Source organism: Culicoides brevitarsis, chromosome 1, assembly GCF_036172545.1.
Source record: "Culicoides brevitarsis isolate CSIRO-B50_1 chromosome 1, AGI_CSIRO_Cbre_v1, whole genome shotgun sequence".
Classification (NCBI taxonomy): domain Eukaryota; kingdom Metazoa; phylum Arthropoda; class Insecta; order Diptera; family Ceratopogonidae; genus Culicoides; species Culicoides brevitarsis.
The window spans coordinates 28,244,314-28,272,151 of NC_087085.1; the positions used below are offsets into that span (position 1 = coordinate 28,244,314).

Below are 27,838 nucleotides of genomic sequence, written 5' to 3' on the forward strand. Positions count from 1 at the left end.
TTTTCTTGTAAAATTCCATCTTTTCTCTTAATATTAACAAAATAAATCAATAAAATCTTTAAAAAAAAAATTGGTTGGATGAAACATCAAGTCTTTCATTTTCCAATTTTTTGTGAATATAAAAAAAATAAAATAAAGAAATATGGTGAATAAAATAATTATTAATAATAAATTAAATAAATGAAAAATAAATAGAATAAAAATTATAAATAAATTAATAAAATAAAAATCTTTAAAAAATACTTTTGAATTTTTTATTTGAGTCGAATTTTTTTTTAAATTTTTTAACGAAAAAATTTTACTAATTAAAAAAAATTGGAAAAAATTAAAAAAAAAATTTAAAAAAAAATTCAATTGATATTTTTTAATTAATTCGTATGAAGTTAAATAAATTTTCTGTCAATTCATACATGAACAGACCCAATAAGTATTTTGCAGTAAAAATAAACAATTGATAAGATGATGGACAAAAATTGTCGAATTTGTTTTAAATTAAATACCAATAAAATTATCTCACTTCTGGATTTTCCAGAAAATTATTCAATCGACTATTTGTCAATTTTGAAAATGTTGCTGCCGAATTTCGAAGTAAGTTTTTCTTTGTTTGTAAACAAAATTTTACTCAATTTGAATTTTTATTAAATAAATAATTTTCAGCTGATGGAAAATGACTCATTACCGAAACATATATGCAGTGTGTGTGCAAGTGAATTATTAATATCATACAATTTAGTGGCCAAGGTGAAAAAAACCGAGCAAAAAATTAAAAATATTTTGGAGGGTCGTGTAATTAAAATTCCTGTTAATGATATTGAAAATTGTAAGTTTTTTTTTAATTTTTAATTTTTTTTAATTAAAATATTTTTTTTAGCTGACGAAATTCAAGAAACTTGTGATAAACTTGGAGCTTTATGTGACCAATGCTCTTTTGGTTGTGCAGCTGCCAGTAACATAACTGCAAATACTTGCAGATTTTGCGGAAATAAACGTGATACTTGCAATATTTGTAGAATAGAAGGCGATAATATTCTGGATACATCGCTGAATATAATAAAAGAAGAAGTTATTGAAATTCCATCAATTCAATATGAATGCAATGAATGTGGGAGAAAATTTTTAACAAAAACGAAATTGAAAAAACACATTAAATCGCACAATCCTCAAAAGACGCATTATTGCAAGGAATGCAAATGGTAAATAAAATTTTTATGTTTAATTAATTAAACGCAAAAGGCTAATTCAATTTTGAAAAATGTTTTTTTTTAAATTAAATTTTTAAAAAGTTCTCGTAAAATAAAAAAAAATGATTTTCTTATTAAATAAAATAAAAAAGCATTTTTTTTTTAAATTTTTTAAATACTTTTTAAAAAAAAATTTTTTTTTTTAAAAAATTTTCGATGATTTCTCGACATTAAAAAAAAATCATAAAAAAAAAAAGTTTTGAAATACTGTTTCATACAAAATGCCAAAACTGCCAAATATTTTAATTTTTTTATGGTATCTACATTGAGATTCAATTTAAAATTGATGCTAAAAAATTTTAATGATCAAATCTGATTGAATTTTCAAAAATTTTAACAAAAAAAAATTTCATTTTTTTTTTGAAAAATTTTTTAGGAATTTTTTCGAAAAATTTTTTTTTTCAACACAAAAAAATTTAAAAATTTATTTTCTAAAACCTTGAATGCAATTCCTTAAAAATTCTAAAATAAGGAAAAAAAATTTTCAAAATGGTCAATTTTGCAAAATTTAATTGTTTTAAAAAAAGAATTACATTTTGTCATATTTTTTTTTTTTAATTTAATTTTTAAAAAGCTCTCGTAAAATTAAAAAAAATTTTTCTGAATTTTTGAAAATAATTTTTAAAAAATAAAAAAATTATTTAAAAATTTAGAATTTCTAAGATTTTTTTAAAAATAACAGAATTTTTTTTAAAATATTTTGTCATACATTTTCTTTTCAAAATTTTTCAATTTTTAAAATATTTTAAAATTAATTTCTTAATGAATTATGAACCTGTTTTGATTTTTAAAATCAGAATTTTGGACTAATTTATTTTATAATGTTTTTTTTAATTTTAAAATTATTTAATTATTTTTTTAATTTAAATAATTTTAAAATTTGCGACATTTCCGATTTTTGTAATGACCTAAAAATTTTTAATTAGTTTTTTTTTAAATAATTTTTTTTAGGTCATTTTACACATCTGCACAATTAGAACGACACATGATAGTAAATCACTCCGGAGGTAACAACCAATGCATCCATTGCCAAAAAACGTTCAAAGAAAAAAGATTACTTCGGCAGCACATGATAACTCACAATCAACAAAAAAGGTTTAATTGTCAATTTTGTAGTAAAGGTACATATTAAATTTTATAAAATTATTTTTTTCTGATTAAAAATCATTTTAATTTTTTTTAGGATTTAATTTGCTACATCACCTGAAAAATCACGAGGCAACACATAAAAAATAATATTTGGGGCAAAAAACTTAAAATAAATAAAAAATATTTTTTTAAAAATTGTTTGAAGGAAAAATCAAAAAAACTTTTTGATCTTCCAAATAATTTATGTTTTATTTCCGTTTCTTCTTAATAATTTTTTTTTATTCAAATTTAGAGTTCTTACAATTAAATTACAATTCGCTTCAATACTTGACGTGCACTTCTTCGGACCAAAAGTGGCTTTGTTTATTTTTTTAGTTCATTAGAGATTTTGTTGGAGGAATATTTTTTTTTGCTATTGTTTTAATAATATAGATTATGGTAATTTTTTTAGTGGTATAATTTGAGCTAAATAATTTAACAAAAAAATAAAAAAAAAGAAATTTTCTTAAAATGTTGCGTACTGATTATTTTTTGCGAGAAGCTTCTTCCTGTTTAATTGCTTTGTCTAATTTTTTCTTTAAATGTTCTTTGTATTTTATGATATCACCTTCCCATTTAGTAATGGTTCCATGTTCACAAATCCAGATTTCTTCAGCCACCTAAAAAATTTTTTTTTTTGTTAATTTTTTGATATTTTTGAGAAAAAAATTGAAATTTTTACCTGATTGATGAGTCTAAAGTCGTGACTAACGAGAACAAGGCCACCTTCAAAGTTCAGAATTGCGTCTGCCAGCGCGTCAATTGTTTCCATGTCTAAATGGTTAGTAGGTTCATCCAAGAAGAGCCTGAAAATAAAAATAAATTTTTAATTATGAGGGCTTTTTACAAGAAAAATTTGAAATGCTTAAAATGAAAATTAAAAAAAAAATTAAAAATCTAATTTTTAAAAAAAATAGAATAAAATTAAAAAAAAAAATAAAAATAAATTTAATTAAAAAAAGTTAAATAAATTTAATTAAAACTTTAAGTAAATTTATTTTAAATTTTAAAATTTTAAATAAATTAAGTTTTTCCAAATAAAATTAAAGTCCAAAATTTTTGAAAAAAATTCAATAAAAAAAAAATTTTTTTTGAAATAATTTTCATACAAAATGACAGAATTTTAAAAAATTTGAATCAAAATTTTTGTTTTTTTTAAATAAAAATATTCAAATTTTCAAATTAAAATTTTTTAATAAAAGTTAAAAATTAAAAATTAAAATTTCATAAAAAATAACTGTAAAAAAAATATTTGAAAACATAATTAAAAAAATTTAATAATTTTTTTTAAAAAAAAAATTTAAAAAAAAATCCAATTTTGATTTTCAAAACATTTAAAATTTTTTTTTTTGAAAATTTTGAAAAATTATAAAAAAAAAAAAAAAATTTTGATGAAATTTAAACTTAACTTTTTTTCAATTGGAAAAATTTTTTTTAAAATGCCATCAAATCTTTAATTTTTTTAAATATTTTGGAAAATTATAAAATAAGGCATCAAACTTAATTTTCAGGTTTTAGTTTTGGTGCAATTAATTTAAAAAAAACTTACATATGCGGCACCTGCCACGCGAGATACGCAAACACAACTCGACAACGTTGCCCATCTGACAACTGACGAATCGGGCAAACCTGTTGACGTCCCGACAATCCATATCTGCCGATAATTTTCCGCATCTCGTCACGTTCCTTCACTTCGGGGAACGACTTCAACATGTAATCCAACGGACTCAGATCCATGTCGAGCAACTCGTGCAAATGCTGATGATACCGGGCGATGCGCAAGTGCGAATTAGTACGAATCATGCCAGAAGTCGGATGCAGCTCGGATGCCAAGAGTTTCAACAATGTAGATTTGCCGGCGCCATTCGGTCCTACCAACGCAAGTCTCGTATCGAGGTCAATGCCGAATTCGAGGTTCTTGTAGATGTAGGGTGTCGTGTCGCTATACCGGAAACTCACATTTTGCACCATGATGACGGGCGGCGGGATTTTTCCGCATGACGGAAAGCAAAAATTGATCGTTTTTTCGTCGGTAGCTTTTTCGGTTAAACCACCGGCGACCATTTTGGCGAGCGTTTTTTCCTTGGACTGCGCTTGACGCGCCAATTTCGCGGATCCGTGACCGAAACGAGCGATGTAATTTTTCATGTGTGCAATTTGGTCCTGTTCCCAGTTGTACTGCTTCATCTGGTTCTCGAGCAACTCCATGCGCGTCTTCACGAACATGTCGTAGTTACCGGTGTAGCATTTCAAGCGTTTTTTCGTCATGTGAATGATGTTCGAGCAAACGCCGTTCAAGAAATCCTGCGAATGTGAGATAATCACGAGAATCCGTTTGTACTCCTTAAGTTCCTCTTCCAACCAGACACATGCCTCCAAATCCAAGTGATTTGTCGGTTCGTCCAACAACAACAAATGAGGCTTCACGAAAAGAGCGCGTGCCAGTGCGATACGCATTCGCCAACCTCCGGAGAAATCTTTCGCCTTTTTCTGTTGCATGTGTTTGTCGAAGCCGAGACCGAACAGTAAACGGGCTGCCTTCGCTTCCGCCTGATCCGCACTCATTTCGTCGAGCCGCTCGTAAATATCCATCAACTGATCCTGTGATTCGTCGTCTTCGTTTGCCACCAATTCTTCCGCCATCTTCTCCAACTTGATACGTTCCTCGTCGACTTCCATTACGCATTCCAGGGCAGTTTTCGAGCTCGCAGGCATTTCGCGGTTCAAATGATAGATGTCAATGTGACTGGGAATAGGCACCTCGCGGTTACCGAGCACCGATAATAACGACGATTTTCCACAACCTGAAAGGAAAATTTTATTAAAAATATTTTTTTTTTCCAGAAAAATTAGAAAAATAAAAAAAAATAAATTTTTTCAAGCCTTTTGTCTCTTGCTCCATTAAAAAAAAAAAAAAAATTTAAAATTAATTAATAAAATTAATTAAATTAAATAATTAATTAAAAAATAATTTTTTTAAGTATTTTTTTTAATTTTTCGATTTAAAATAAATCAAAGATTTTAAATAAAAATTTAAATTTTTTCTTTAAAAAAAATTTTTTAAATTATTTCCAAATTATTTTTTTTATTTTTGAAAATTTTTTTTTAAGAATAAAATTTTCGGATTTTTCCGAATTAAAAAAAAAATAATTAAAAAAATTTAATAATTTAAAAATATTTCATTTAAAATTTTTTCAAGAAAAAAATTATAAAATTCTTCAAAAATTTTGAATGAAAATCTTATTTTAAAAAAGATAATTGTTTAAACTTAAGCCTTTTTGTATGAAAAATTATTTCAAAAATTTTTCCGAAAAAAAATTTGGGACGAAAAAGTTCGAAAAAAAAATTTAAAGGCCTGAAATTCTCACCATTTGCTCCGAGTAAACCATAACGACGCCCACAATTCAACTCCAACATGGTATCTTGCAGTAACTCGCTTCCGAAGAATGTAATTGAAAAATTGGAAATTTTAATGTCACGGGAACGCGGATGAAGGGCAAAGGTTCCAGTGCATGACCGTGCCTCGGCATTAATGCGCGCCTCCAAATCCAACTTGGCACACAATTCTTCCTCCTCGGTCAATTCAACGCCATTGGCAGCTGCCGCGGCACCATTTGTCGATGGCTCGGGCTTTTCCTCCTTCTTGACAGTCGCAATTTTCTTGTTGCGAGCGTCTTTTTTGCGCTGCATCTCCTTTTTCTTGGAATCACTAGGCATTTTGCTTACTGCAAAAAAAATCATAAAAAAATTACATTAGAGACACGATTTTTTTCCCAATAAAGAAAAATTGCATGACGTATGTGAATGTGTGTAGTTATGTGGAAATATGCAGCCTTCACACAAAAAAATTAATCGATGCTCGAATTTGACAATAACACACTTGAGATGGGAGATTTTTTTGTGCTGGCACGCAAGAATGACCCTTGGAGATGGTAAATTTCCGGTTTTTGGAAATGTTCTCGGGATTATTACCTGGATTTACTTGAATTAATACAGGATCAAGCGAGGAATTATCACGCTTTCCGAATTCAATTTTGACAAGAGAACGATGAGTGGTTCAGACAGTCAATGGCGACCACGTGGATGAGTGGTTTGGGCGACAAACTTGTACAAGTAACTTGGATCTTGAATCAAAATGTTGGAAACTCACACTGTGAAAAAATGATGTTTCGCGCGTGTTTCGAAATTTTAAATAATTGCGAGAAATTTAAAATTCAAAATTTTGACTAACAATTTTTCATGTTTTTCAAAATTTTTTAAACTTTTTGAAGTTTTGATTAAATTTAACCAAAAAACATATAAATAATTACTCAAAATAAAAAAAAAACTTGTTGGAAAGATTTTCAGCGATTAAATTTAAAAAATTATATGAATTTTTGTCTGATTTCCTTGTCTATATTTGGTAAAATTTAGGTATCTTTTTGAACAAATCATATAAATCTCATTTTGAGATTAACAAATAAGTTTTAGTAACTTTAATGAATAAACACAGACGAGAAACCAGTTTTACGAAGATCTTTTCTAAGGACTTTTAAAAAGTTATTTTAAGGAACTTTTATGACTCATTGACTCACTATATTTTACCTATTTTACAATATACCTAAAATTCATCACATTTTTCTGAAAAATTTGATATTTTCGTACAAAATTCAATGATTCACGATCTAAGCTAAGATGCTTTGCAAAACTTGCTTTGTTTTTTTTTTTGTATTTTTTGAACTTGGGAGTTGCGGGAAACGTGATATTTCTAATAAAATTAGAAAAACTGGAGAAAAATCATTTTTTCAGACAAAAGTTTATTTTTATATTTAACACAAAATATTACAAAAATTAAATGTCAAAAAGATTTTCACCATTGTCGATAGAACATTGTACAATGTTAAAAATTGCATGAAAAACTTTCGGGTGCTTTTTTAATGGGTGTCGACAAATATATCCCAAGATTTCGAAATTTTTCAGGCGTCCATTTAAAGTCTCGTGACGTGCCAGAATTCTCTTTTCATTTAGAGAATCTGGAATCTTGAAACTCTTATGATGTCTATATCCTTTGTCGGCTAACGTTACTTCACCTTCTGAGACGTAAATATAATTGTTGCACGCAATTTTTAGGTCATTCATGATTGAAACACCAATTTCATATCGAGCTCCTGCCCCATTGAACTTGTGACTAAACCACTTTTTGTCAAATGGGGTGGGTTCACGTATGCGGAAATCAGTGCCATCAAGAGACCATTAATTTGGTCGTTCCTCCCTTTAATCTTTTTTTCCATTTAACCTGTAGAACATTATTTTTTATAAATTTTTTAAATATTTATTTTTAAGTAAATTATACCATTTCCAATGACGATAAACAATTTATCGTAAACCAGATCAATTTTCGAAAAGTTTTTGGGTTACATTTGACTATCGCTGCGTTAATATGCTCCGTGTTGCACTTCCTCATGAAAAGCAAAGCACAAAGTCAGCAGTTAACAAATCAATTTTTGTTAATTTTTTTTATAACTTCATACGAAATCTTTAGTTTTTTTCAGCTTCAAGAGATATTTTTACTCTTAGAGATTCTTTTTTTGACGAAATAATTTCAAAGAACATTAAAAAAATGTTTTTATCAATTTTCCAAAGTTATTAAAATTCTAACAATTTCTCGCACCACGTCTTGAACACATTTTGGTTGCGAACCATCAGCTTCTCATAAAAATCCAAAATAAACTTGTACAAGAATCTCTCAAATCTCTTATCTCCCGAGTTACTCGAGTAACGGACTACTAAGATTAAGCGCCTCTGTAAGAAGATCCTTGGATTTTTCCATTTTTAGCGAAAAATCTCTGCAAAATGGATATCAATTACAACGAAAGTCTGTTCCCAAAGCCTGTTTGCATCGCATGTCTTGAATTTAATATCAAATTAACCAAAGATGACGAGATTTTTTCCATTTTTAAGGATTTACTTGGAGGGCAGGTACGAAAAGTAACTGTTTTTCGTAGAATTTTATTAATTTTAAATATTTTTTGGTAGTTTCCAGCAAATATCCAGGAGGAAAACGCCCAATTTTGCATTAATTGCATTTTGCAACTGAAACGAATCCAAGTTTTCAAAGATAGAGCATTGACGATGCACGCAACTGTCGGTAAATTGATCAAAATTCACAGTCCAGTTGAGATGAAAGCCCAAAATGACTCTTTTACCAAGTCACAAAGTGCATCAGGGACTCCTTTCAAAGGCTATGCCGTTTACGAACGGATTCAAACTCGCAGCGCAAGACGTCGCGACTCCACAAATGACGTTCCAATGGTTGAAATTCCTCTGAAAACCACTGAAAAATCCGATTGGCGCCAAAATTACGCCGAAATTTTGCGAAACCAGCCAATTGTTGCACTGAAAAAAGTTTCTCCCAACAAATCTGCGTTGCCTGATTTGATGCTGAGAACTCCAACGCCCACAAAAGCTTCGTTAAAGGATCATTCTCTGCCCCGAGGATACTCGTCAACACCTAGATTACCGAAAAATCCGCCATCTTTGCAACGCAGCTCATCGACAATCGTTCCGCCAAACCCCGATTCGTACTGCAGCGAATGCCGATTGTACGTAGACCTGAAAGACATGACAAAACACATCATGAATTCGCATTTTCACAAAACCAAGGCGGGAATTTTCCACTGTCACGTCTGCCAAAAGACCATGAGATCGCAAAGTAGCGCCGTGAGACACTTCCAAATCCATCGCAGCTACGAAAAAGTCCGAAAATGCCAGGAATGTCATCTGGCTTTCGCGAAAATCACGCAATTCAGTTACCATTTTAAAACATTTCACATCAAAAGTCACTCGTGCGACTATTGCAGTGAGAAATTTTCGCGAAAATTCGAATGGCAGAATCACGTGGCGCAATGCCATCCGGAAAATATTCAGTGTTTGCATTGCGGAGAGGTCTTGGATGATCAAACTGCCTACTACGAGCACATTTCGATCCATCCGAATTATCCAAAGGCACGAAATTCGTCGCCAGAGAGCCTTTCGATGCCGTCCGTGATGAATTATCCCGACGAGGAAGCGAGTTTTAATGGATTTCAACAAGGAAATAACACGAGTTTGTTGTCCGAAGATGAGTTGGAGCAGTTTTCCATTCCCTTGTTTGGTAATGAGGTTGATCCAATACCAATTGACTAAATGATTGCTTGATTTTTACCTAGATTTTTTCAGTATTTGTATTTAATAAATGATTTTTTGATTGATTTTTGTGTTTTTTTTTAAAGAAAATTTTAAAATGAAAGAAAAGAAATTTTAAAAAAAAATTTTATAAAAAAAAAAAAATAAAAAATTAAAAAAAAAAAAATTTAAAAATTCCTAAAATTTAAAATTTTTCAAATTTTTTCTTCATCGTTTCATCAAAAGTTGAAAATCCAAAAGGACAAAAAAAAAATTAAAAATTCAATAAAATTTTTTTTTTGGGTTTTTCCTCAATTCGCAAATAAATTAAAGAATAAATTATGGATTTTCTTTCTCAATTTTTTAAAATTATTTTTTAGATTTTTTTTTTTTTTAATTTTTTTTAGATTTTTTTTTTTCAAAATTTTTTGGCAGTTATTTTTATATTTTTTTTCAAATTATCATTAAAAAAATTCATAATTAATTCATAATTAAAATTAAAAAATTAAAAAAATACGAAAAATAATAAACTTTTGTCATTTTTTAAAAAAAAAGTATTTCAAAATATTATTATATTTTGTTTATTTTAAAAAATTTTGGAATATTTTTGAATTTTCATTTGGAAAAGTTTAATAAATAAAATTTTTGAATTTTTGCAAAAGTTTAAGAAAATTATTAAATTTTTTAATTTTAATTTAATTAAATTATTTTTAATTAATAAAACCGTTCTGAAATTTTCGACTAAAATTTTGTTTGTCTAACATTAAAAATATCAAAAAAAAACAAAAAATAAATAGAAGACGAAAACTTACCCTTTTAGTTATTTTGAGCACTTGGGTATTAATATAATTTTTTTATTTAATTTTTTTTATTAATTTTTAAAATAAAATTAAGGCGAATAAATTTAATTTTTTGACAATTTTTTTTTCTTAAAATGAAAAGATGAAAAAGAAAAAAAAATTAAAAAATTTGTTATTAATTATTAAATATAATTTTTTCATGTATGTATTTTTTTACCCGAAAATCGAAGTTTGGTCAAAGTTAATAATTTTTTATTTTATTTTAAATTTTTTCCGTCAAAAATTTTAGATTTTTTGAAATAATTAATTTTTGTAGCGAATTAAATTAAAATTTAAATTAATTTAATTTTTTCATAAATATCTTAAAAAATTATTAAAAAAAGCAAAAAAAAAAATCCCAAATGAAGCTTCTTTAAAAATTAACTGTCAAAAGTTCAAACGTATTGACGACAAAAATTTGTCGCCAAAACTGTTGATTGAGGAGTTCAAAAATGAGTTGTCGCCAATAACCGCGTGCAAGTTTCTTGTTCAACTTTCAGACTGACTCGACTCCATGAAGATTTAAGTACCGTCATAATTTTTAATTAAATTCCATTCAAATATCGCATTTCAACCGAGCAAGATGGATACAAGTGTCGAGGAACAAAACTCGCCAACCGAATGTTGCATCGCGTGTCTCACAAAAGACGAGAACAAGCTCTCAAACGCAAATGCCGCCGGCTTGCTTAAGGATTTCCTGCCCCAGCGCAATGTAAGTTGTTTATTTTTGTGTCTCGGAAAAAAATAACGCCATCGAACAAAATTTTTTTTTCGCTTAGTTGTCACATTTATTCAAGTACATTCCGGCTCAATTGTGCACCGAATGCCTCACGCAGATGGAATCCCACATCAACTTCAAGCTTTGCGTCGAAAATTCCATACAAGAGTTGGAGAATGGTTTGCCAGACAAGCCCAAGGGACGCGGTCGCCCAAAGAAGCCCGAGGGTGAAAAGAAAGCAAAACCCTTGCAAAATGGCAATCACGGGCGTCGAGGACGTCCCCGCAAATCGGATTTGGAGCCGAAAGACGACTATGAGGACGAATCGGAGCGCTCCACAGCAAATGCCGGGGATTCGCCACCGAAAGCGAAGGGCAAACGTGGAAGACCCGTTGGATGGCGCAAATCGACAAATGGCGACACTTCGATGGGAAATGGTTCAACTCCGGGACGTGGGCGCGGACGCCCTCCAAAACATATCGATGACGACTCCAGCAACGAGGGCAATTTCTCACCGGCACCAAAATCCACCGGAAAACGCGGACGTCCCGTAGGATGGCGCAAATCAACTTCGGATTCGAATGTCAAAATCAAGATTGCCGTCCCAGGGAGCAGTGGTCGCAAAGCTGGGCGTCCCCGTAAATCCGAAACTGCTTACAACGATGGCGACGACAACGAAGACGATTCTTCCTCCAATGAGTTGCAAGATGACGAAGATGGAAAGCGTAAACGCAAAACTCTTTATTTTGACATTGACAGCGATGATTCCGATGCTTTGGTAGCCAAGAAGAAGAAGGCAGCTTCGACTTCGGGTGGTTCTTCGTCGGGCAAGAAACGTGGGCGCCCAAAGAAAGTCGATGACGAGGAGAAAGATGCTGACGTTGAACAGGCTCCATCGGTTCCAGATCCTCTTGCTACCCCGGAAAAGGACGAAGAAGAAGAAGAAGAGGAGGAGGAGGAAGCAGCAGACAATGCCGAGAGTGAAAAGATTCCTTCGTATTTTTAAAAGCATAAAATTTGCTTGATTTTCAACTTTTTTGATTAGAACTTTAATATTTCCTTATTTCTGTTGTAAAAACTGACACATTCGATGAAAAATTGAAAAATATCCTAAATTTAAAAAAAAAATGGTTTTTTTAATTGAGCTTCTGTCGCTTGTCGCCCCATTTTTTTTCAACGGTCGATTTGGTACGTAGGGTTACCATATTTGTCTTGTTTAGATGTAAAATTTCAAAATTTTTGAGTTTTTTCAAAATTTTCTGAATTATATTTCATTATAGAATTATTTTCATTATAAAATACAAATTTCATAAAAAAAAAACAAATTTTAAAATTTTCTCAATTTTTGTTTAAAAACTTTTTGAACATTATTTTGAAAAATTTAATTAATTTCTTAATTTTTAGAAATAATTCATTTAATTTTCTTTTTTTTTCTAAAAAATTATTTTCTATTCATTAAAGGCAATTCTTCAAAAATTTTATTTTTTTTTAAACTCTGATATAAAAGAATAAATCTTTTATATTGCTTTTCGAATTTCTAAATACTCAAAAAATCAGGTAAGAAAATTTCTACTTTTTCGACTTAAAACCTGTTTTAAAAAATAATAATATTGTGATAATTTAGCAATATTTGTTTATGGAACACAAATGTTCGATGCTCCATTTAAAGATCTAAAGATCCTTATTCAGGTAAAAAACAGCTCAAAAATTTTCAAATATTGCCCTATACTGTTCAATATTATACCTACTCTTTTTTTGAAATTATTTTATTTATTAAATTGATATTTAATTTTTAAAAATAAAGTTTTTAGGTATAAATTAGGTACATATTTACGATTTTATTGAGTTTTTGGATAAAATTTTTATTTTTATTTTGTTTTGTAAGTATTTTATTTTTAAAAAATTATTTTGCGTAGAAAAAATAAAAAATTCAAATAAAATAAAAAAAATTCATAAAAAATAACTGTCAAAAAAATTAGAAAAATAAATTCAATAAATTTGTGAAAAAAATGTAAATAAGAAAATTTATGTTAAATTAGGATTTTTTAAACGAAAATTATTAAAAATTTAAAACTTTTTAAAAAAATTTCTAAAATTCTTCATTTATGAAAATACACCTAAAAATTTTTGATAAAATTTTCAACTTTTTTTTTTGCCCCATTGGATTTTTGACTTTTAAAATGGGGCATCGGACTTTATTTTTGATTTTCATTTGGAGCGGTCTAAGTATTTTATTTTTAAAAAAATTATTTTGCGTAGAAAAAATAAAAAAATCTTATATAATAAATTTATTATAAAATAAAATATATATTTATTTTCATAAAATTCTTATTTATTTAATACCTACAGTATAATCTCCCAAAATGGGCAATTCTGAGATTCGGCATATTCTGAAATCGGGCACCCCGATTTCTATGAAGTTTTGACCAAAAATTCAAGTTTTATGTTTATTTAGAATATTTTCAATAAAAAATGGTTTAAAATTATATAAAATATCATTAAAAAGATTAAAAACTACAAAAAACTCAAAGTTTTGATGAATTCAAAGTAATCATTTTTTTTTTAATTTTTAAAAATTAAATTTTCTTTTTTTTGTAAAAATTTCTTAAAAATAATTTTTTGAAAATTTTCTCGACAAAATATTATAAAAACGTGCCTAATTTTGTAGGGTAAAATTTTCAACTTTTTTTTTATACTGTATGTACTGTACTATGCTGTATTGGATTTTAATTTTTGGAAAAATCAAATTTTTTTTTTAAAAAAAATATTATGGTCATTCAACTAATTGTCACTATTTCGCCTAATTCATTTTAAAAGTAAAAAAGTGGGTTAAAATTTTATTTTTAAAAAAAATTTTGCGTTAAAAAAATTAAAAAAATTTTATATAATAAATTTATTACCGGTAAAAATACATCTGGAAAATAATTTATTTTTTCATAAAATTCTTATTTATTTAATATATTTTTATTTCTCTGCCTAAAAATTTTGTTCAAAAAAAAAAATTTAGTTATTTATAATTTTTGAGTTATAGAATTGTGCAAAATTAAAATCCAAATTTGAAAAACCATTTGATTTAAAAAAGATTTGATATTTAACTTAAAATTTTATTCTAAAAAATTAATTATTAATACATATTTGAAACGAATTTGAGATAAAATTATAAAAAAAGTTTAAAATAACCTAAAATATTTTTGGAGCGAAAATCTCAAGCAAATAATGAACAACTGGCAACCCTACTAAGTCGCCATTCTCAGGTAAACAAAACAAAAAATTTCCAGAATCTATCATAAATTTGACAAAACCAACAAAAAAAGTAATTTTAATTAATTTGTGGAGCATTCCAAAAGTCTTCGACGCCATGAGTTTCGAAGTGCAAATCTGCCGAACGTGCTTGAGTCGCGAAAAGGCAGAAAACACGAAAAATATCCTTACCGATTATCTGCAGCTGACAACTTACTCGATGAAAGTGAGCATTGTGGAGGCTCTCCTCGAAATTACCAAGATGATTGTGGACACAAACGAGTCCCTGACGCACCGCATTTGCCTCACGTGTGTCCGAAAACTGCGCCAAGCCTACTTGTTCCGCATCATGACGACAAAATCGTACGAAACGCTTTGCGAAGTCACCGACATGGACCAAATTCCGTTCAAAACGGACGACGAACGATCATTTTACATGCAAGAACCCATCAAAGAAGAGGACAGCGAGATGCTGGAAGAGGAAATGGTCGTCGAGGATGATCAAACGACGGAATATTTGCAACTAATTGACGACACGGAGGAATATGACGCTGACACACAAGCCAAAATTACGATCCAAATAAAGAAGGAAGACATGGAAAACGGCGAAATTCGTGATTTTATCGACATTTCGACGAAAAAACCCGTGAGAATTGTCAAAAAAGTGGTCGTGCAACAACCACAGCCTCAAACCGCGACAAGAACTCAAGCAGCAAAACGAACGCCAAATAAGAAGGAAACGCTGAAAGACGGAATAATTTATTGTGACTTGTGCCCGGCGACTTTTAAGAATATTCGAGCGTGTTTCATTCACATGAAAAAGTATCACATGTCGAAAAAACCCTATAAATGTTGGTACGAAGGATGTGGGCGCTTGTACAAGTCAGCGGGACAACGGAAAGCGCACGAGAATTCGATTCATTTGAAGTTGAAGCGATTTGTGTGCGCAACTTGCGGCATGTCGTTCACGGATAATCCAAAGTTGACGAGTCACACGAGGATTCATACGGGCGAAAGGCCTTACAAGTGTGGTAAGTTGAGATTTTTAGGACAGAAAACTTAATTTTTTGAGGTCAAATTGCTAATTTTGTAAGTTTTTGTATAAAAATTGATTTTTTTTAGTTAAAAATTTTGAATTTTTGGCATTTAAAGGAATTTTTGTAGAAAATTTTCATAAAATTTACTCTTAGACCCTCGAAATTTTCGAATTATTTTTAAAAAATTTAGTAAAAAATTTCATTTTATACTTCAAAAATCTTTTTTTGTCAATCTTTGTATGAAAAATTGCTTTTTATGAGCTCAAAAATGTCAAATTAATAAAAAATTTTACTGATTCTCATAGAAAAGTTGAGAAAAAATATCTGTTAAAGCTCAAAAATTGTATGAAAAAATTTTAAAATTAAAAACTTAAGTCTGGAAAAGCAATTTTACCCACTTAAGGTTTATAAACTTACAGAAAATTGAGATTTTGAGCACCCAATTCATCATTTGAAGATCTCGACTGCGTTATTTTCTCAATATTTGCATAAAGTAAATGTTTCATTATAACAAAAATTATAATTTTTAAGCGATCAAATCATTTTTTGACAAAAATTTGGTAAATAAAAATCTCTCTTTAAGCTAAAAAAACTTTTAAAAAATTTAAAAATTAAAAATTTTAATTTTTTAAAGCAATTTTAGCCATTAGTGACGTCAAAACTTTAAAAAAATCGAAATTTTAATAAATTCTTGTCATTAAAAATTTTTTTTTCTTAAATTTTTCAGATTTCCCCAACTGCACGGCCCAGTTCAAGCAACAATACGATCTGACGAAGCACAAACACAGCATTCACTCGACCGAAAGACCCTGGATTTGCGAAGAATGCAACGCCACATTCAAGCTCAAAGGCGGCTTACGTGCCCATCGGCGTCTCATGCACAGTCGCGAAAACCTGAAAAAGTGCTCGGACTGCGAAAAGGAATTTTTGAACATTGCCGCGTTGAACAATCATTACGCCATCATCCATTTGGGGCAACGGAACCACATTTGTCCGATTTGCGATCGAACGTACGCCTATCGCAAGCACATGTTGCGTCACGTGAAAGAGAGTCACGCACAGGAATACGCGCAAATGGTGAGCACTGGCGAAATTGCGATTCGCATGAAGGAACAACTGCTGCCACAGGCAAAGGCAGAGGCACACTAAACGTCGATTGTACTTGGATAAGTTATGAATGGAGTTAAAATAAAAGAAAAATATTAGAAAATTTCCATTTTTTTAAATTAAATAATTTTTACAAGCCACGGTATCCTTCCGTAGTGTCGATATTGGATGTAGTCATAAAATAATTTCGCTAAAATAACGAAAATCAAAAGTCCTAAGATGCAATTTACGATATCAATGACGAGAAATTCTTCGTTTTCTTGGTGACAGAGTTCATTTTTCGTCAATGACATCACTGGACGATTCGAAAAAGGGTTGTCTTGCTCAAAACGACACGTTATGTTGCGAGCATCTCGGATAAATTCGAATTTTGCAAGTAATTGTTGGAATTTTGGAGTGAATTTACAGTTGCAGGTCCACGGGTTTTGGCTCAAAAAGACACTTTGTAGGTTCGGGTTGCGACTAAAGGCGTTTTTTAGAGGGAAAACTGAAATCTGAAAAAATATTTTTTAAAATTTTATGGAATTTTAGAAAAAAAAGGATACTTGCCTTGGAAATTTTATTGGATTCGAGGCTTAAAAGGCGAAAGTTGTTCAAATAAACACTGTTCTCTAAGACTTCAATCGAGGTAACCAAGTTGTTGTTCAAATAAATGTCGTCGATGTCGTGATAAAGGGAGTTCGTTACAAGAGGACGTAAGTCACTGATCTGAAATGAAAAGATTTTTAGTTCATTTTAGATAAAATGTTAAAAAAATTATATTTTAGGCGAAAAATGCTAAAGAATTAAAATTTTGACTGAAAAATTTTTAAAAATCATAAAATAATTTTATTTTTTTTTCATAAATCGTTTTTACGTCACTGAAATTTTGTAAAATTTTCTAAAATTATTTTTTTTTTAATTTCAAAAATTTTCAATTTGAATTTTCTATCAAATTTTGCAAAAATCCAAAAAAATAAAAAAAATATAAAAAAAATTAAATTAATTATCATTTAATTTTGGATAGGTATTATTGTTGAATTTTATCAAACGGCATAAAAAAAATAATTCAAAACTTACGTTATTATGTGAAATATACAAAACAGTTGTGTTCAAAGGCAAAATCTCCGGTAAACTATAAAATCCTCTATTGCTGCAATTAACGGAATAACTTGGCGAGCCTTCACGTTGCATGTAATAAATGCTGCAAGTACAATTTTTGAGTCCACTTTTGCGGCAACTTTCCTTCACTCCCTAAAATTATTTTTAAAATTTAATAAAAATTAAGTGAAATTCATTAAAAATAACAATTTTTACCAAATTATACTCCATAACGGTCACTAAATGTCTCGTATGATATTTTTTGTCGGAACATTTAAGAGTTTGGAGATCCGCGACATAACTTGAGTGACTAACGTTGAGAAGCCATTTCATTGGTTTTGTGCAGTCCCAATGGTTTCCTACAATTTTTAATTAAAATTGTAATTAAATTGTAAAAATAAACATAAATTATAGATAAATATTATCAATTTAAGATCGAAATAAAATTAAAAAAAAATAAAGAAAAAAATTATTTATATAATAAAATAATAATTTATTTCGAGAAAGGTTTTTATTATTAAAACAATTAAAATCGATTAAAACAAAATAAAATTATGAATTTGATAAATACTAAAATGCGAAAAATTTCATAAAAAAATCATAAAAAATTATTTTGGTAAAGAAATTTAGAAAATTCTCAATTTTTTTTACAATTTTCTTCAAAAATTGATCAAAAATTATCAAATAAATTATTTTTTTTATCAGATCGTGATCATTTTAAGACGTTTAATTGAAAAATTTTTATTTTTACTTAAGAAAAAAAATCGATATTTAATTTAAGTATTTAAAACATACCAAATAAATATAATTCTGAAAAGTTTTTCGCCAAAATAAAAGCCTTCGTGATTGTTTGAAGATTATTTCGCCTCAGATCAACAGTTTTCAGTTCCGGTAAATTTTTAAACAGTGTGTTATAAACATCCTTTATCTTGTTATCCGTTACATTTATTTTCTAAAATATTTAAAAAATATTTTTTTTAATTTTGTCTGTTAATCGATTAATTTATTTAAATTAATTTTTTGAATTAATTTATTTTATTTATTAATATTTTTTTAATCATTTTTGAAATATTTTTGTAGAAAAATTTTTAAAATCTTTTTTTTTTTTAAAATTTATAGAAGTACAAATTTTAAATAATTTTTATAAAAACTTTTTTTATTTTTTTCTTTTTTTTTTTCAGGTATTTTTTGAATTTGTTTTAAAAATTGATCATTAAAAATTTTTTTTTAATTTGAAAAAAATTAATTTATTAAAAAACCGTCAAAATTTTTTTAAATCTTTTAAAAATTCAAATTTTGATTTTCTAAAAATTTTTTAAAAATTTTTTTTATTTTTTTTTTTTTTTAAATATTGATGAAATTTTTAACTTTTTTTTTTAATTTTGCCCCATTTTTTTTGGAATAAATTAAAAAAATTAAAAAAAAAGCGGCCTTTAAATAAAATTTTTTTTAATTCTTTTTTTGTTTTCGTAAAATTTTTGAATTTTAAATATTTTTTAAAAATGATCTTAATTTTTATAAAGTCATCAATTTTTTTTCTTCACTAATTTTTTTTTGTAAAATTATTTTCTTTTTTTTTCAAATATTTTTTAATAAGACAAATACCTTTTTATAAAATATTTTTTAATATTAAATATTTTTTTATAAAAAAAAGAAAATTTTTCTGAACTGCAGTTTTTAATTGAAAAGCACAGAAGACTTTCATAATAATTAATTTAACACACCTCCAAATAATTTAAAGCAGGAAAATCCCCCAAAAACTTCGTTAAATTTCCACTTTTTAACGTAAATTCTCTCAAATTTGTAAAATTTTTAAATATTGAAGGTTTCACCACTTTTTCTTGCCAATTTTCAATCGTTAATTTTTCTATTTCCTCAATTACGTTCAAATTTGCAGACGATATCCAATTTACAATGGAAAGTGCGTCGTCACATTCGAGAAAAACGTTATTTTTAACGATACAATTGCTCGTTTCTGTCAATGTTGCTTGAGTAATATTTTCTGCACTGTAAATAAATGTTCACTATGTTATGAAAAAAAAAATAAATATTTTGAATTTACACTACCAGAAAGATGTTGACAGTTGTAAAATCAAAAATGCACAAAATAAAATATTTTTTGTCATCTTTTCTGGTTCAAGGCTTTTTTGTAGTTTTTGTTGCCGCCTTGTAGCCCAACTAACTCAATGGAATAAAGATGATGTACTGATTGTGATACTATTTACATATTTTGATAAGATATTATATTATATGTGTTAATTACCTACATTTTTGCCACACATGTGTCTAAAGTCGCTACACGAAAACAAAACATTGAGATTTTTTCGAGTTTTATTTCTCCCCGGTAATAAAAACAAAATTTCAATTTAACTTGTCAATCTTGAAAAACGCAAATTTTTTTGTTTAATCTGTATCAGAATCTCCTGTTAACTTAAATCCATTCATTTTTCGAATTTCCTTAGCGCTGTGAACGACGCCGTGCACCCTCAGGTAGTGATTTCGCAGGTACTCGTTCATGTAATAGCCAGTGAAGCACATGTGGCAATTATATGGTCGCGTCTTGCTATGCGAGAATTTGTGCTTTTTAAGGGAGCTTTTGTAGAGGAATTTTGCGTCGCATTCATCGCAGGCAAATTCACGAGTTAGAGGAATTTTGTTCTTTTTCTTTCTTTTCGTACCTTCGTGATTGTTAGAAACGTGACGTTTCAAGTTTTTCTGGAAAAAAGAAAAAAAAAATTATTTTTTTTTTAAATTTTTATTGAAATTTCTTACCGCATTTGAGCACTTTTTGCCACAATGAGGACAAACTGCTGATTGTTCCGTGTGATATCTTAGAACGTGGTCCGAAAGTCGTTTTTTTGTCTTGAACATTGTGTCACACTTTTCGCACTTGAAGATTTTGTCAATAGCACTGAAAGAAATTTTCATAAAAAATTATTTTAATAAATAAAAATTAAATTAAATTAAAAATTAAATTAAAAAATAATTTAAATTTTAAAAAAGTTGCTAAAAATTTATTTTAAATTTTTATTTCTTGTTCCATACTTAAAAAATCTAAAATTTTATTTAGGCCGCTCCAAATTTTTTTCTATGTTTTTGTCCCCTGCCCCATTTCAAAAGCCGAAAATCCAATGGGGCAAAATAAAAAAAAAGTTAAAAATTTTATCAAAATTGACCATTTTTTGGTCATTTTCCTTACTTTTTCAAGGAATTTTCAAATTTTTTTTAAATATTGTTAATATTATTTGAAATTTTACATGAATTTTCTTCTATAAAAATATTTCCTAAAAATTATTTTTCAAAAATTTTTGACGGTTATTTTTATGAAATTTTTTTGTTAAAATTTTTAACTTAAAATACTTTTAGATCAATTTTAAATCATCAAATCTCAATGAATTTTAATAAAAACTACTAAAATATTTATAAAGGGCCCAAATTTGTTAAAATTTTGTCATTTTGTTTGAAATATTATTTCAAAACTTTTATTTTTATTTTGCCCCCCCCCCCCATTTTAAAAAAAATGTTTTGGGACAAAAACATCGGAAAAAATTTGGAACGGCCTTACTAAATTAAAAATTTTAATTTAATTAACTTAAAAAAATCAACTTATGATTTTGATTTTTTTTATAAAAAAAAAAAATAAATAAAAAATAAAATAATTTTTATAAAAAAAATTCTTAAAAATTAATTTTTTTTTAAATTACAAAAAAAAAGTTTAGTAAAATTTTTGAAAAAAAAAAAATAAAATTAAAAAATAATTTAATTATTTAATTGAATTTAAAAAATTAAAGAAATTAAATTTTTTAAAATTTAGCTGCTTTTAACTAATAATTCATTTTTTTATTTATTTGATAATTTTTAAAAATAACTTTGGAGCAGCTTAATATTAAAAATTAAAAAAAACGACTTTTACTTACTGTTTATTGAACAAATGCATTTTAATAGCTGCTTTGGTGTTCGTTTTCCGATCACAAAAATGACAAATGAACAGAATTTCCTTTCGTTGCTCTTGCTTTTCTATGTGTTTCTCTATATGTTCTTGTCTTTTTGTCATATCAAAAAATACTTCATGGCAATGATCGCACTTTAGTCCGCCTTGATGCTGCCAAATATGAGCCTTAAAAAATACTTTGTCCAAATAAACTGTCGGGCAAAAGTCACAAATGTAAATTCGCTTTTTGTTCGGATAATGAGTTTTGTGCACATGATTGATGTACTCTTCACGACTTTTTGTCTCGATTTCGTCACATTTTCCGCAGCGCCTTAAGTTTTCGTATTCAAAATGCGAATTTTTTTGATGTTCGTAAAGATTTTCCATCTTGTCGTAGCTTTCAAGGCACAATGCACAGCAAGTTTCGTTGTTTTCACGTTCGATTGTGTGATTATAGTAGACATGCAAATTTATTTGCCTGAAGGAAGCGCAACAAATGTAACAGTAGGTAGTTTTTTGAGGGGCTCTTCTGATGATTTCACGAATTTCCGGCTTTGAAACTGAATTTTCTTTAGTTTTTAGAGGCTTTTTAGTGACTTTCTTTGCTTTTTGTGGCTTTTTCATAATTAGAACAGGTGTCACAGGAAGTTCTTCGACGAAAATTTCTGGTTTAATCTCAATTGTTTCATAATTTTTCAATGAAATATCTTCCAACATCACAACCGGTTGCCGATAGACTTTGGTGCTCAATATTTGAACGGAAGTAATACATTTGCTGCGGAATTCTAAGATGCTGTTTAAGGTATCAACGCATTCAAAGCAGATTTTTGTTTGGATTTCTTGCAGATTTTCGACCTAAAATTAAAAGGAACTTTAAAAAATTAAAAAAAAATAAATAAATAAATAAACTCACGTAATCGTTGATGAAATCTTGGTACAAGGATAGAATTTCTGTTCTGACTTCATGTTCTGTGAGCAATTGGATGTCCGTTCGTAAACAAATTACACAATTTTCTAAGTCAGACTCCCTTTTTATTAATAATTTTTCCATTTTTGTAAATTTTTACCACCGAATTTTGTTTTGTTTACGTTCTGAAATTAAAATTACATTAAAGTTACATTTGCTAATTCAAGAAATTTCAAATTGGCAACACCTTCTTACTTGTTGCGCGGTTTTTTAAATAAGAAAATTATTTATTTTAAGATTTTTCAATTTTATTTTTCATAGAATAAATTAAAAATCGAATTTTCACTGTCAACTCAGATTTTTTTTCTTTTTTAGAACAATAAAAAAAAATAAATATTTTTTGTAAAATAAAAACTTTATTTTTTTGTTTTTCCTTTAAACTTTCTTTTTAAATAAAATTCAGGAAAAATTCTGTTTTCAGTTTTGTAAAAACATATTAAAGATAAAATAAGTTTTTATTTAATAATTTTTTATAATTTTTCTAAAAATGAATATTCTTGCTTATTTCTTACCTTTGAATGTTAGTGCAACAAAAATTAAGTTACAAATTTGTCAAAATTTTTTTAAAATTTGAAAAACATTTTTTCATGAAATTAAATTCGTACACTTCAATTTAAAACAATATTTTAGAGGACAAAATAAATACTGAAAAATTATTTTTTTTTGAATTTTAATTTTTTTTATATTTTTTTTCGGAACAAACAATTGAAAAACATTGAAAAGACAAATTTTAGAAAAAATAAAATACCGCTAAACGAAAATCAAAAATTTTGTCCGATGCCCCATTTTAAAGGTCACTTTTAATCCAGTGGGGCAAAATTTAAAAAAAAGTTTGAAAAATTTTTCAAAATTGATCGTTTTTTTTGTATTTTTCAATATTTTTTTCAAGAATTTTTAAAAAAATCTAAAATAAAAAATTTTCAATTAAATTTTTGTTTTGAAAATCAAATTTTTAACTTAATTTTCTTCTCTAAAAAAATTTTCTAAAAATTAATAATTCTTGCTTATTTCTTAAATTTTTTCAAATTTAATGTTTAAAACTCGGGGAGTTAGACAACAAAAATTTTTATAAAATTTGTAAAAATTCAATTTTAAAATTTTAAAAACATTTTAAATCATGAAATTTTAAATTCGAAACTTCAATTTAAAAAATTTTTAAAAAACAAAATAAAATGAAAAATTATTTTTTTCAAAGTTTTTTTTTTTTTTTCGTTTTAAATTTTTTCGGAACAATTGAAAAAATTAAAACGAAAATCTTGGACTTTATTTTGGACTTTATTTTTGATTTTCATTTGGAGCGGCCTTAATAAAGTAAAGAAAAACACATCAAACTTTTTTTCGATGAAAACATTTTGAAATTTAATTATTTCGTAAAAAATTTTTTTTTTAATCTGGATCCGAGTCCCCAGGTAACTTAAACCCACACATTTTCCGAATATCCTTAGCACTGTAAGTCACATCATGCACTCTCAAATAATGCTTTCTCAGGTACTCGTTCATGTAATAGCCAGTTGAACACATTTGGCATTGATACGGTCTTGTCTTGCTATGCGTAAATTTATGCTTTTTGAGTGTATGGTTTTTATAAAATTTCATTTCGCATTCATCACAGGCAAATTCACGAGTTTCGGGACGAACTGCTTTCTTCAGCGGCTTCCTATTTTCGTTGTGTTTTTGGTAAATGTGACATTTTAGGGACATCTGAAATTTAAAAAAAAATAATTTTTTTTTATTAATTTTGGGGATTTTTGATAAATTTTCTTACCGGACTAGAACACTTTTTGCCACAATGAGGACAAATAGTCGATTTTTCTGCATGAGATCCTAAAATATGGTCCGTAACATGCCTTTTAGACTTGAAAAGTTTATCACATTTTGGACATTTGATAGTTGCGACATTGACACTAAAATAAAAATTATTTTTAAAAATTAAAAAATGTTAAAAAATAAATTTTTCTCACTGTAGATTGATCAAATGAGCTTTAATGATAGCTTTACTGAACGATTTTTGTCCACAAAAATCACAAATATACTGCGTTTCTCTTTCTTTTTCATGTTTTTCTATGTGCTTTTGTCTTTTTTGCATATCAAAGAACGTTTCATAACAATATTGGCACTTTACTCCCCCCAGATGTTGCCACACGTGAGATCTGATGGAAACTTTTTCCAAATAAACGGCTGAACAAAAATCACAAGGATAAATTCGCTTTCTGTCTGGAAAATGCACTTTATGGACATGATTGATGTACTCTTCGCGATTTTTCGTCTCGAAATCCTCACATTTGCCGCAACGTTTGGAACTTTCGTATTCCGAATGTGAAGTTTTTTGATGTTCGTACAAATTTTCGAGCTTTGGAAAGGGTTTAAGGCACAAGGAACAACAAATTTTGTCATTTTCTCGTTCGATGACGTGGAATTGAGTAATATGCAATCGAATTTGTGTAATAGAGCAGCAGCAAATGTAGCAGTACGGACCTATTTGAGGCTTTTTTGATGTCCTAACTTTCTTTTCTTCAGACTTCAGTGCTTTTTTAGTGATTTTCTTTGATTTCAGAGATTTTTTAGTGACTGGCACAACTTGTATGGGAAGTTCTTCAGCGAAAATTTCGGATTTGATCTCGATGGTTTCGAGATTTTTCATTGAAATATCTTCCAACATCACAACCGGTTGCCGATAAACTTTGGTGGTCAATATTTGAACGGAAGTGATACATTTGCTGCGGAATTCTAAGATGCTGTTTAAGGTATCAACGCATTCAAAGCAAATTTTTGTTTGGATTTCTTGCAAGTTTTCGACCTAAAATGAAAATTTGTGTCAAAAATTGAAAAAACTAAAAAAATTTTTAAATTTTCTCACGTAGTTTGAGATAAATTCCTTGTACAAAGATAAAATTTCAGCCTTGACTTCATGTTCCGTGAGTAATTGGATGTCCGTTCGTAAGCAAATAAGACAATTTTCTTCGATAAATTCCGTTTTAATTAATAATTTGTCCATTTTTCTATGACATATTTATCACTGAATTTTATTTTGTTTACTTTTTGTTAATAAAAATCGCCACATCTGCTAATTCAAGATTTATTAAAGGAAGTTCAGATTGGCAACACTCTTTTAACGGCTTAAAATTTATAATGAATAAAAAAATTACTTATTTAATTTTTTGAATAGAAAACCTGAAAATAAAAAAAAAGATATATTTTTTCTATGGATTTGTATTTCAGTGCTCGTCAAATACGGATTAGAATAAAAAGGTTGTCAATTAAGCTACACTGACAAACGATACCTTTTTGGAAAGGTAAGAGAATTAGCAATCTGATAAAAATATTTTTAGGCTCAATTTTTAGCATCTTTTAAGGCTCTTGGAGGCTTTTCCATAAAATTTCTTATATTTTGGTCTAATTTTCATTTTTTTTATTAACAGTTTTAAAAACGTTTCCTGATATGAATGCTATCTATGAAAGCATCATCTTTTAAATTTAATAATTTTTTGAAAAAAATGTTGCATACTTAGAGCCTGAGTGACCTATGAATGACTCATGTACCTAATTTGATGATTTAAAAAAAAATATGTTTTTGGTACAATTTGTAATTACATTAATCATGGAATTTCTTATTTAACAAAATTTTTATTTTAAATTAATAAACTTGAATTTTAAAAAATGTAACTAATAATTAGAGCCTAAAAATTAAGCCTTAAAATATTTTTTTCAGATTGCTATTTCTCTTAATTTCAATTAATTTGTCAAAACTTAAAAAAAAATGTTTTTCGTAGCTCCAAGCTGACGAAAATACAAATAAAAATTTCGAAAAAAATTTTACCATTTAAAAACCATTTTAAGAAAAAATTTTTTTCAGCATTGTTAAATTTTCGCTGTAAAATTTTTCTCAAGATTTAATTTTTTCATAATGGAAAATAAAAAAAAATCATTTAAAAATCATAAAAAAAAATATTATTCAAAATAAAATTTTAATTTCCATTAATAATAAAAAAACTTTTTTGAAAATCGTTAAATAAAAATTTTTTTAAAAAAATTTTTTGGCTTTTGAAATATTAACTATTAACTCAAAAATTTATCAAAAATGAAAAAATTGAAAAAAATTGAAAAAAAAACTGTCATTTTTGAAAATGAAATTTTTAAAGTTTTTTTTTTTATTTTGCCCCATTGGATTTTTGGCTTTTGAAAAGAAGCATGGGACAAAAAAAAATTAGAGCGACCTAATGTACTTAAATTTTTTTCCAACAAATTTTTCTTTCATTAAACCAAACATTTGCCCAATTTGAACCCCTCACACTCCCGCAACTGCTCCTTTACGCGCATGTTCTCTCACATTTCTCACACAAGAAACTTGTTTTCTCGCATCCAAGCAATGTTTATGGGACTATCGACTGTTCCCAGTACAACAATTTCCCATTTCAAGCGATTTATTGAAAGTTGAACGCGACTCTTGGATCAAATGTATGTGTCGTATAATCACATGTCTTCACATAGCGGCACATTAATGTTTATGAAACAGACGAAGGAAATGTATCAAAACAAACTTTTTGCCTCAGTTCTTGAACGCTATTCGAGTGGAATGCATCGTCGTGCCGTTTCGCGATTATTATTATTATTCATAACAGAAAAAAAGTATAAATAAAAAGTAATTGTGTAACTTTGCCGGTTGAAGGCGATAAAAAAAATTAAAAAATAAATATAAAAAATTTTACAAGTGCATTAAAAATAATTTGAAAAAAAAAATTAAAAAATTAAAATTAAATTATTAAAAAAAATAAAATAAATATAAAAAAATATTTAAAAAAAAATTATTTCAATTTTTTCTAAATTAAAAAAAAAAATAATAATAAAGTGCAGTGTAAAAAATAAAAAGAAAATTAAATAAAAAAATTGGCAATTAAAATTAATTTTTTAAAAGGAAATACGAAATTACGAATTAAAAAAAATAGGATTGATAACATCACAAAAATTATTCGGTAGGTATGAATCATTTTCAAAAAATAAAATTAAAAAAAAACGACAAAACTGACCATCCACAAATCTCAATATTTAATTTTGACATCCTGTATTGATTATCATTTCCTCAACATATTTTGCAAAAAAAAATTATCAAAATGTATTCTAGAAATAAATCATGAAAAAAATAAACATAATAAAAAAATATTAAAATTGATAAGAAAATGATGATTATACTACATTGAAAAAAATCGTATAATTTTTTTATATTTTTTTTTCGTTGCCTCGAAAGTGTCAAGTACCTACATTCATATAAAATTTAATATTAAAGACATTATCAGAAACCATCAATATCGAGTCACTTCCTTATCGAAAAGTTAAATTTTTTTTTTGTAGTGAAATGCCAGGCGTTTGCATATTTTTAAAGCCAAAGTGCAAACTCCAAGTAAATATTTTT

At 27.5% G+C, this 27,838-nt stretch overlaps 9 protein-coding genes across 9 annotated transcripts in view; 5 read left to right on the top strand and 4 right to left on the bottom strand.

Moving 5' to 3' along the window:
• The first annotated feature begins 446 nt into the window (after positions 1-446).
• LOC134828226 (zinc finger protein 90-like) lies at positions 447-2,533 on the top strand. Its single transcript, XM_063841257.1, has 5 exons — positions 447-588; positions 658-820; positions 872-1,193; positions 2,193-2,362; positions 2,425-2,533. The coding sequence occupies exons 1-5, from the start codon at positions 460-462 to the stop codon at positions 2,475-2,477; spliced, it is 837 nt and encodes a 278-aa protein (XP_063697327.1). The 5' UTR covers positions 447-459; the 3' UTR covers positions 2,478-2,533.
• On the bottom strand, positions 2,526-6,417 carry LOC134828225 (ATP-binding cassette sub-family F member 2). Its single transcript, XM_063841256.1, has 5 exons — positions 6,342-6,417; positions 5,738-6,094; positions 3,919-5,173; positions 3,052-3,175; positions 2,526-2,989 (listed from the first exon to the last, which is right to left on the bottom strand). Exons 2-5 carry the CDS (start codon positions 6,084-6,086, stop codon positions 2,855-2,857), a joined length of 1,863 nt encoding a protein of 620 aa, XP_063697326.1. The 5' UTR covers positions 6,087-6,094; positions 6,342-6,417; the 3' UTR covers positions 2,526-2,854.
• A 1,716-nt stretch (positions 6,418-8,133) lies between these two features.
• On the top strand, positions 8,134-9,598 carry LOC134836993 (zinc finger and BTB domain-containing protein 20-like). Its single transcript, XM_063852296.1, has 2 exons — positions 8,134-8,327; positions 8,385-9,598. The coding sequence occupies exons 1-2, from the start codon at positions 8,202-8,204 to the stop codon at positions 9,531-9,533; spliced, it is 1,275 nt and encodes a 424-aa protein (XP_063708366.1). The 5' UTR covers positions 8,134-8,201; the 3' UTR covers positions 9,534-9,598.
• A 1,258-nt stretch (positions 9,599-10,856) lies between these two features.
• On the top strand, positions 10,857-12,189 carry LOC134831078 (chromosomal protein D1). The gene is made up of 2 exons (XM_063844724.1): positions 10,857-11,063; positions 11,131-12,189. Exons 1-2 carry the CDS (start codon positions 10,935-10,937, stop codon positions 12,073-12,075), a joined length of 1,074 nt encoding a protein of 357 aa, XP_063700794.1. The 5' UTR covers positions 10,857-10,934; the 3' UTR covers positions 12,076-12,189.
• A 2,145-nt stretch (positions 12,190-14,334) lies between these two features.
• On the top strand, positions 14,335-16,548 carry LOC134838096 (zinc finger protein 578-like). Its single transcript, XM_063853553.1, has 2 exons — positions 14,335-15,340; positions 16,074-16,548. The coding sequence occupies exons 1-2, from the start codon at positions 14,428-14,430 to the stop codon at positions 16,493-16,495; spliced, it is 1,335 nt and encodes a 444-aa protein (XP_063709623.1). The 5' UTR covers positions 14,335-14,427; the 3' UTR covers positions 16,496-16,548.
• Positions 16,549-19,715, bottom strand: LOC134838095 (protein singed wings 2). The gene is made up of 7 exons (XM_063853552.1): positions 19,601-19,715; positions 19,258-19,540; positions 18,329-18,485; positions 17,750-17,892; positions 17,513-17,686; positions 17,003-17,161; positions 16,549-16,947 (listed from the first exon to the last, which is right to left on the bottom strand). The coding sequence occupies exons 1-7, from the start codon at positions 19,657-19,659 to the stop codon at positions 16,573-16,575; spliced, it is 1,350 nt and encodes a 449-aa protein (XP_063709622.1). The 5' UTR covers positions 19,660-19,715; the 3' UTR covers positions 16,549-16,572.
• Positions 19,716-19,936: 221 nt separating this feature from the next.
• Positions 19,937-22,515, bottom strand: LOC134837572 (zinc finger and BTB domain-containing protein 17-like). Its single transcript, XM_063852955.1, has 4 exons — positions 22,378-22,515; positions 21,451-22,319; positions 20,306-20,444; positions 19,937-20,248 (listed from the first exon to the last, which is right to left on the bottom strand). Exons 1-4 carry the CDS (start codon positions 22,513-22,515, stop codon positions 19,937-19,939), a joined length of 1,458 nt encoding a protein of 485 aa, XP_063709025.1.
• A 1,287-nt stretch (positions 22,516-23,802) lies between these two features.
• On the bottom strand, positions 23,803-25,427 carry LOC134838094 (PR domain zinc finger protein 5-like). Its single transcript, XM_063853551.1, has 4 exons — positions 25,289-25,427; positions 24,393-25,228; positions 24,197-24,335; positions 23,803-24,132 (listed from the first exon to the last, which is right to left on the bottom strand). Exons 1-4 carry the CDS (start codon positions 25,424-25,426, stop codon positions 23,818-23,820), a joined length of 1,428 nt encoding a protein of 475 aa, XP_063709621.1. The 5' UTR covers position 25,427; the 3' UTR covers positions 23,803-23,817.
• Positions 25,428-27,322: 1,895 nt separating this feature from the next.
• The window catches only part of LOC134830727 (amyloid beta A4 precursor protein-binding family B member 1-interacting protein), a 161,517-nt gene continuing 161,001 nt past the window's right edge, over positions 27,323-27,838 (top strand). The window contains exon 1 of the mRNA XM_063844298.1: positions 27,323-27,401. The gene's annotated coding sequence lies outside the window, so the exon portion shown is untranslated. The remainder of the gene's footprint in view (positions 27,402-27,838) is intronic.

Excerpts from the sequence above, each read along its gene's own strand:
- LOC134838095 (XM_063853552.1), bottom strand. The coding sequence starts at position 19,659 with ATGACAAAAAATATTTTATTTTGTGCATTTTTGATTTTACAACTGTCA. Across the intron at positions 17,687-17,749 it reads CCGTTATGGAGTATAATTTG|GGAGTGAAGGAAAGTTGCCG; the intron begins GTAAAAATTGTT and ends AAATAATTTTAG. Across the intron at positions 16,948-17,002 it reads AATCCAATAAAATTTCCAAG|ATTTCAGTTTTCCCTCTAAA; the intron begins GCAAGTATCCTT and ends ATATTTTTTCAG.
- LOC134837572 (XM_063852955.1), bottom strand. The coding sequence starts at position 22,515 with ATGGAAAAATTATTAATAAAAAGGGAGTCTGACTTAGAAAATTGTGTA. Across the intron at positions 22,320-22,377 it reads AAGATTTCATCAACGATTAC|GTCGAAAATCTGCAAGAAAT; the intron begins GTGAGTTTATTT and ends TTTTAATTTTAG. Across the intron at positions 20,445-21,450 it reads ATGCATTTGTTCAATAAACA|TGCTATTGACAAAATCTTCA; the intron begins GTAAGTAAAAGT and ends AATTTCTTTCAG.
- LOC134828226 (XM_063841257.1), top strand. The coding sequence starts at position 460 with ATGATGGACAAAAATTGTCGAATTTGTTTTAAATTAAATACCAATAAA. Across the intron at positions 821-871 it reads TGTTAATGATATTGAAAATT|CTGACGAAATTCAAGAAACT; the intron begins GTAAGTTTTTTT and ends TATTTTTTTTAG. Across the intron at positions 1,194-2,192 it reads TATTGCAAGGAATGCAAATG|GTCATTTTACACATCTGCAC; the intron begins GTAAATAAAATT and ends AATTTTTTTTAG.
- LOC134838094 (XM_063853551.1), bottom strand. The coding sequence starts at position 25,426 with ATGGACAAATTATTAATTAAAACGGAATTTATCGAAGAAAATTGTCTT. Across the intron at positions 24,336-24,392 it reads GCTCATTTGATCAATCTACA|TGTCAATGTCGCAACTATCA; the intron begins GTGAGAAAAATT and ends TTTTTATTTTAG. Across the intron at positions 24,133-24,196 it reads GCAAAAAGTGTTCTAGTCCG|ATGTCCCTAAAATGTCACAT; the intron begins GTAAGAAAATTT and ends TTTAAATTTCAG.
- LOC134838096 (XM_063853553.1), top strand. The coding sequence starts at position 14,428 with ATGAGTTTCGAAGTGCAAATCTGCCGAACGTGCTTGAGTCGCGAAAAG. Across the intron at positions 15,341-16,073 it reads CGAAAGGCCTTACAAGTGTG|ATTTCCCCAACTGCACGGCC; the intron begins GTAAGTTGAGAT and ends TAAATTTTTCAG.
- LOC134831078 (XM_063844724.1), top strand. The coding sequence starts at position 10,935 with ATGGATACAAGTGTCGAGGAACAAAACTCGCCAACCGAATGTTGCATC. Across the intron at positions 11,064-11,130 it reads ATTTCCTGCCCCAGCGCAAT|TTGTCACATTTATTCAAGTA; the intron begins GTAAGTTGTTTA and ends TTTTTCGCTTAG.
- LOC134828225 (XM_063841256.1), bottom strand. The coding sequence starts at position 6,086 with ATGCCTAGTGATTCCAAGAAAAAGGAGATGCAGCGCAAAAAAGACGCT. Across the intron at positions 5,174-5,737 it reads TGGTTTACTCGGAGCAAATG|GTTGTGGAAAATCGTCGTTA; the intron begins GTGAGAATTTCA and ends TTTTCCTTTCAG. Across the intron at positions 3,176-3,918 it reads GCGTGGCAGGTGCCGCATAT|GCTCTTCTTGGATGAACCTA; the intron begins GTAAGTTTTTTT and ends TTTTATTTTCAG.
- LOC134836993 (XM_063852296.1), top strand. The coding sequence starts at position 8,202 with ATGGATATCAATTACAACGAAAGTCTGTTCCCAAAGCCTGTTTGCATC. Across the intron at positions 8,328-8,384 it reads AGGATTTACTTGGAGGGCAG|TTTCCAGCAAATATCCAGGA; the intron begins GTACGAAAAGTA and ends ATTTTTTGGTAG.